The sequence below is a fragment of the Tetrao urogallus genome (genome assembly GCF_951394365.1).
Source record: "Tetrao urogallus genome assembly, chromosome: 8".
Classification (NCBI taxonomy): Eukaryota; Metazoa; Chordata; class Aves; order Galliformes; family Phasianidae; genus Tetrao; species Tetrao urogallus.
The window spans coordinates 17,659,878-17,667,618 of record NC_136821.1 but is presented as its reverse complement, the minus strand read 5'-3'; the positions used below and the strand labels follow the sequence as shown (position 1 = coordinate 17,667,618).

The following is a 7,741-nucleotide window of genomic DNA, read 5'->3' as shown; positions in this document are numbered from 1 at the left end:
TAACATAATGTGGTAACATAATCATGTACCATAATGCTTATTCTGCTGTGCTAGAAAGCAGAGCAGCTGAGCACCTTCCAATAAGTGGTCCATTCTGCAAGGAGTACCTGCATAGCCAGGTTTTGCTATTATGTTAAAAGCTTCAATTTTCATATATGCTAAATCAAATAAGAATTCCTGCTTTAAGAACTTGTACTGTTTTATGAGTGTTTAGTTGGCTGTAAAGTAGCATTAGACAGATACTAAAGGAGTGCGTGAACTTGAAAGAAACATTTTCCAATGTTCAGTAGAGTAGTTTCTGGATTTCTCTGTACACATATGTGAGTACACATATAAGCTCTCATTCTTTGGATCTGAGTCCTACTCAGGACCACACAGATTTTTCGATATCTCTTTTGAAAAGAAAAATAGTAAAGCTCATGTTTTACTTACTGCTTTGTCTCTATCATGAAATGATTCTAGGCAGTCTTCTAACTCTTCATGCAGGATATTTCATTGACATCACTTGCTTTGCAACTTTTATATACTGATGGATTGCATAACTCATGAGTACCAGACCAATGGGAGACAAAACAGCATGATACAGAGTTCTTTGAGCACAAGAGCAGGTGATGATGTCTTGACTGTGACCTGTAAGGATTTTGTAAATGTCTGGGTTTCTTACAGGCAGAACACTTGAAAGAAGTTTGCCTATTCTTCACATTTTGTTTTCAGGCTACGTGCTTTTCTTTTTCTGCTGGCATTCATTTGGTGCAGGTGAAATAGGATGCAGATTGCTTCTGAAAATTTAATCTACAAGTACTGTACTTCCTAATTTTCTGAGTGCATTGTTTATTGACTTCTTGGAATCACTCTCAGCAAGTCTGATGCAAGAGAAATCTTAGTGTGCAAAGCAACTTGCAGTGCTGTCATGGCCATTTGTCTTCTGCTTGTTTGCTGACCGTGTATCTTTTGAGCACTTGTTCTGTAAGTTAGACCAGAGCAAGTAGTTCTGAAAACCTTCCTTTCTATTGGAGGTGTTCCTGTTTTAAGCATGTTTTTATTTCTTCCTTTAAATTTGAATGCCTAAAAAAACCCAACACATTTCCTTTTAAACATCCTGCTAAATCAGCCTTTTTCATCTGAAACTTTCCAAGAATAAAAGTTATCATTCATTATTCTAAGGAACATCTGTTGATGCAAAGACTTGTAGGATTTAAATGATTTCTGGATTAAATACATTTTGGGTTACAATTGGGGGAATCTGACAGTTGTATTCTGACGAGACCTTATAGCTATTTAGAATCTGAGTAGTGTGTTCAGTTTTGTAACTGGAAACAATTATTTTATAAGAAGTGCTCAGTGTGAAGAATATAAATGAATCCTGCATAGTGGTTGCCTCTCCTTTCTACTCTCTTTCAGCTGACGAACATGGAAAACTAACCACTGAGCAAGCACCATGATTATTTGAAAAGAAATATAGAAGGGTATTGCTTCATAGCTCCATCTCCAAGCAGCTACTCTGAAATTATACAGTGTCCATGGAGATATTGAATTTATCTTTTTATTTTAAATAGATCTTAAAGCAAGGAGTTAGATGCATATTCATTTACATCCACAGATTGAAATTGTATTTAAAACTTTGACGATTGTCTCTATTGAGAATTTAAACAGAAAATTGATTAAAAATGACAAAGATAAAGTTTGTAATGTAAATGTCTTGATGTCTTTGTTCTCAGAAAAGAAAAGTCTTTGGGGGCAAAGGTCACTCAGCATCCTTTATGTGGTTTCCAATGCAAAACACTGATAAAGTCCCATTATACCGGTTTATGGACTGGTATACAGATAATTCATAAACACAACAGCAAGCTGAAGAGAACTGAGGATAAAAAGAACAAACACGGTAATAAAACTTTGCAAGATAGAGCACCAGGATTTGCAAAAGCAGATCTGTCTTACAAAATAACACAGATGCAAAAGCTGTAAAAATCTGTATTTCGGAAATAAAATTACAGCAGTCATGCATGTTACTTCCAGAACTTCCCAGAAGTTCAGTCTGTCTTCAGAAGGTGTTTGTTTACAGAGTCTTTGAGATTAATCTCATGAACAAGCTGCAGGGGAAGAAACAACTTTTAAATGAAGAGCATGGCAAATTGTTTTGTTTAATACAAGTTGTCCAAGTCAGTCTTACTGCGGTGTCACTATAATCTTCTAGAAGAAGAAAGGATGAAATGTGCAAAAGGTTTAATTTATTCAGTCTGAGAACTATTAATAATTCAGAAATGTTTCAGTTCTTGATGGTTAGGGTCATAAATGGATGAATAGTGTATGTACTATTAGTGTCTGCACAGGAAATTCTTTGAGAAAGAAGAATACTAGATTTTTAATTGCTGATTAGAGCTGATGCTTTCTAGATTAAACCATTTTCCTAATAAATTTCTGGGTTTGTATTATAGCCAGCTTATTGTTTTGCTGACTGAGAACAATACTGAAGATTTAAAATAGATTTAAAAACAGTTTCCTTTCTTTAGCAAATGTGACAGTCTCAAGTCTGCATTATGGTGTACAAAAATACAGTAGTTAATAATGTAAGTTACAATTTAAACAGTTGGTCAACCTGGAAACAACCACATTCTTTCATGTACGCAGATGCACAAAACAAAGAGCCTAACAAAGAACATGTATGTAGGTTTGCTGATGACTCATCAAGTTTGATCGTTTGCCAAATTGAATTTCAGAGTACATCATCACCAGACTATCATGGTAGCAGCTTCTTATTTTTAATTAATTTTCTTTTTTTTCCCTTAATTTACTTATGAGATTTACGTGGTTATTGAGAGTTAGTAATTTAGCCAGCCTTCTTTAGTATGCTGTTTTTTGTTTGTTTTAACTTAAGTAGCACTGTGATATGTATCAGAGTAATAAGCAATAAGATTCAGAGAACATTGAAAAAAGTACTGTAAAAATCCATTGTAGTTTTATGGAATATGGAGTGGTATGAGCAGATGTGTTGTTCTGAACTGTGGAAAAAAAAAGATGCTTGTCCTTTGTCTGTATGGGAAATGTATTTCCCTGATTCTGACATTTAGATGCTGTGCGGTTTGCATGCAAGTTTGAATGTTATCTTTATAGGTGTTAAACATTTTTAGATGCCTACTGAAAATATAAACAATCTATTCATGCTTCTCTCAGCAAGTTTGGACTCAAAATTTCAAACTTCAGAATGTAAAATAACATGGGACTAGGCTTAAATTTAACTTGATGAGGAATATATTACAGGAGAAGAGTAATAAGTGCAGGTACTGTCTCTAAAATAACATAAATGTAACCAGGATGCTTTTTTCTTATATGTATTAAACTTGTGTTTCCAAAGATTTTTTTTTTCTCATTCAATCGTATTCCTTTAGAAATTTGTTAGCATTTCTGTAGTGATGTCATTGGATAGTTCCTCAACCAGAGACATTTCTTCTAGTGCTAGACAGACAGTAATATGCAGCAGTTGTCTTTAATACTTCATTTGTATTATGCTTTTTCTATCCTGTGTGCTGAGAGTACTTCCAGTCAGGTTTACATGCACAATAGAATCATGCTGTATTAGGAGCATATTCATTAATGGTAAGCTGAAAAAACTTTTTTTTTTTTTTTTTTTCCCCACTAGTGGCTTTTTTTTTTTTTTTTCCCTTGGTGGAGAGTGGAGGTTTGAGTAGGGAAAAGCTGGTTTTCTTTTTCTTCTTTTTCTTCTTTCCTTTTTGTTTTATTTTGTTTCTTTTTCCCCAGAACTCAAATTCTTTCTTCTTTTTCTGATTTCATTTACTACCTCTTTGTGGGTAGAGTAATACAGTAGCCATCAAGGTTGCAGAAAAAAATAAGAGAACATTTAAATCATGAAATCAATCCATGATCAAGTCATGGTGAGAAAATAGGGCCACTGAACTGTAACTCCAGATGTGTCTAACATGGGGGAGGGTGTTTTTTCCAAGCCTGGGTTGTGATTAGACTGCTAGGACAAATCACTAATAGAAAAGTTTGCTGTCATATGTTAGAAAATACCCTTCTTTATGTTAGAACTGGGATGTGCTTCAGTCTTTGACTTTAGTGTCATTAGAGAGAAATGCTGGAGTTTGTGTTAACCATGAGGATACTGCTTAAGCACTGCTGAATGAACCACTGGAATATCAGTATGCAAGAATCATAGAATCATAGAATGGCCGGGGTTGAAAAGAATCACAATGATCTTCTGGTTTCAACCTCCCTGCCACAGGCAGGGTTGCCAGCCACTAGAGCAGGCTGCCCAGAGCCACATCCAGCCTTCCTTCCAGAAGAAAGAGTGGTTTTCAGTCTGACAATGTCAGTAACAAGTCAGAAAAACTGCCATAAGGCTATACTGGTATTTGATAAAACAAGCAGTCTTGAACTTTTAGTTTTACACAATAGAGGCTTCTAAAGAGTAAATTTAGCCTAAATACATAGACAAAGATACGTTAGTGACATTTTTCCTGCACAAATTCAATAAAAACTAGCTTCTGTGTTCATACTCAACCTTCTAGCCTGCATTCATAACATTTAATAGAAACACCTTTTTAAAGGATTGTTATAAGAGTACATCCAAATAGCTGGCTGGATGTTATGGTAGATAACCTGCTTTACTCTACAAGTTTCTCCTCTTCTTAAATATTTCTTTCTTCCTGTTTGGTTTTTGAATCATCATAGAGAATCATCATAGCATAAAGTTGCATAAATATTTCTTAACCAACTAAGGATGCCCCTTCATTTTTCAGGCACAGCAGGCTGGTGTATAAACAGTATTAACTGTAGTTTTCACCTCTCAATGTAGAAAAAGTAAACAACAAGTGTAGTATTGATTAATATAGGGAGTTCCATATAGGAAGTTTTAAATCAATAAATAACAGAGGTACTAAAAAAAAAAAAAAAAAAAAAAAAAAAAAGGAACTAAATGTATCATATAACAATAGCATTATTTCTAGTTCTTAAGTAAGAATGGGGATTATGGAGAAGGGTCCTGGTATCCCTCCTGTGAGACAGATCTTGACTTTTTCACTGGTGCGTAGGAGGATATTCTCTGGGTACTTGAAGCCACAGACATCATCCAGCTTCTGAAGAAAAAGTTCCATCTGAGATACAGCTAGTTTCAATCAAAAGATTGCAAGGCAGGTCTTCGCTTGCGTGCATGCTAGGATTTGGGAAGGTTTCACTGGGGGATTTGGGAAGGTTTCACTGGAGGAGGTCAAACAGCAGTCAAAGACCTTCTGTTTGAGAATGGTGAATCCTTTGCCCCTCATCAGCAGAGGGGCATGCAGGAGCAAGTGGATGTCTCCCATAGGAACATTATGTGGAGAGCCTGCTGTTATGAGCTTACCCATCTCCTTATTCCTCCACTCATTTTGTTCTCCACCTCATCAAAAGGGAGCAGCTGGCTGATCACCTGGTAGTCAGCAAAGATCAACCCACTGCAATTTCTTAATTTTGTTGAAGTGTTGACAAAGACTACAGCAGTGATGAATGTCACCAAGGGGGACTTGATTCCATTTTGTTTCTGTTTAGAAAATCAGTTCATCCTGAAGTAATTGCACTCATGGGTATTAATGTGCTCACTGTAGAAAATAGGAAGCTAGTAAAAACTAATCTATTGAAAATGTGTTGTTTCTTGTAATTTAATAAGTGTATTATTTTAGGGTTTTTTTTGAAAATCTATTTAGCCTAAGAGAGAGCACTGTGACTCTCTATAGTCTGCTTTTTTTTTTTTTTTTTTTTTTTTTTTTTCCTAAATCTAAAACCCTTCATCCTTAGTACTTTCTTAATTAAGGAGCATAACACTACTGAAGTTAATGCTGAAAATCAAGAAGATGCAAGTCAGGAAACCTGCGGAGGGAAGAACTAAACCTCAGTCCAGTTGCTTTCTGTTTGTGCACATGACTTTAATATAATATACTTTTATGTATATCCGTCTAATAAAGCAGTAGTTTAGCAAGTATGATGTAAACCACCAGATGGAGTAGTGTTTCCATGAGAAATTCAGAGTATAGCAAGGATGTGTTTTGTTTTGTTTTTCGTAACATATATTGCAAGTGCAATTACAGAGATACTAGTTTTTTTTATAAATCTGCGTGTTGGAACTGGTAACTGCTCTCTTCAGAGCTTGCATGTTAAAGAGCACCTTTCTTAGCTTTTCACGATGAGGTGTGGTTTAGTTTTCATGTTGAGGCTAGGGCAAATGAGAATGTTTTTTTCCTTTTTTTAATGATATTTGTGTTAACCTGAGATGACAGATAAGTTGCATGCAAATGTGATGATTTCTTCTCCTTTTGTACTTTTTTTTTATATCCTAAACTTTATCTATTTGCCATGTTGTTCCTTTACAAAAGCTAAAGTAGCTAATTTTCTATTATGCTTGTACAGCATTTTAGGAATAGAAAAGAGGCAGATGGCAATTATGCCTGAAAACTTACATTTGGTGATTTTCTTTCTTTTGTTTGTTTTTCCCTCACACTCTTCTAGGATCTTCTTGCACAAGAGCCTAAAAGTATTTAAAGTTTACAGAATGAAAAGATGGCACAGGCAATGCTGGTACCACCAGGATCTGACTGCTTCTTCTATTTCACCAAAGAGTCTCTTGCAGCTATTGAAAAACGTATTGCTGATGAAAAGTCTAATCGTGATAAAGATGAGCACAAAGATGATGTTGGTCATGAAGAAGTTCAGCCCACGCCAAATAATGACTTGGAGGCAGGAAAGACGCTGCCATTTATTTATGGTGATATTCCTCCAGAAATGGTATCTGAGCCCCTGGAGGACTTGGATCCATATTATATCAATAAAAAAGTAAGCATTTATTAATATTCTAATTAGACTACACCTATTGAACTATAAAATGGTAAATACTGTTGTTTGAGGTAGTCAGGAGTCCTAGGGAAAGCGCTGTTTGTAGGTTGGTTGGTTGTTTTTTGGAAAGAACTTCACTTTTATTCTCTGATGATGATGTTTTGGCCTAGTGGATTATGAACACAATTAGATGTATTTTAATCTCTTGAAATCTGATGCAGTGCTGAAGCATTTGAAAACAACTTCTCTGTCTGGTTATTCTATTCCTGGGGTTTCACAGCAGTATATTCAGTACTGAGATGTAGCTGAGGGGACTAATTTATATTTTTGTAAAAAGCAACTCAGTTAATGCAATATTTTTCTAGTATAGAAAACAGAAAGTTTCAGTGTTAAACCGGCTTATTAGCAGATATTTGCCTTTTGGGAGAACAAGAGTAAATATAGGTCAACTTAAGTTTCCATTAGAGAGCAGTTTGATTGTTTTCTAGTCCAAATAAAAAATGGTTGAGTTAATGGTACTAGAAATATTTTGCAGACAAAATAGGCAGTAAAGCCTTTAAAAGCCCGGGATATATAATCTCAGAAGCAGTTTTATAGGTGCTGAAGTGATTAAACAGCTGCAGTTAAGTGTCCAAAAATGGTTAACTATGTGCTGTGCTTTGCACTGCCAGGTTGATTTGAAGTGCATGTAATAGAGTTGGATGCATTTTTAATGTTTTAAAAGGATGATATTTTGGTTGTATTTTTCACTTATTTACATTTCCTGGAAAATATTGAAATGCAGAATTTTGTGTCCCTAATTTCCTATTTTTCTCTCCCCTCCCCCTCTTTCTTTTTAAAGACATTTATAGTATTGAATAAAGGGAAGACAATCTTCAGGTTCAGTGCCACATCTGCCTTGTACCTTTTATCTCCTTTCAAT

General features: G+C 35.2%; 1 protein-coding gene across 1 annotated transcript in view; it reads left to right on the top strand.

Moving 5' to 3' along the window:
- Positions 1–6,546: 6,546 nt before the first annotated feature.
- Positions 6,547–7,741, top strand: part of LOC306949375 (sodium channel protein type 2 subunit alpha-like) — a gene marked incomplete at both ends in the record, with an annotated part of 36,416 nt that continues 35,221 nt past the window's right edge. Inside the window, 2 exons of the mRNA XM_079539239.1 lie at positions 6,547–6,819; positions 7,661–7,741. The exon at positions 7,661–7,741 is cut by the window's right edge and continues 30 nt beyond it. Of these exons, the coding sequence (XP_079395365.1) occupies positions 6,547–6,819; positions 7,661–7,741 (354 nt within the window). The remainder of the gene's footprint in view (positions 6,820–7,660) is intronic.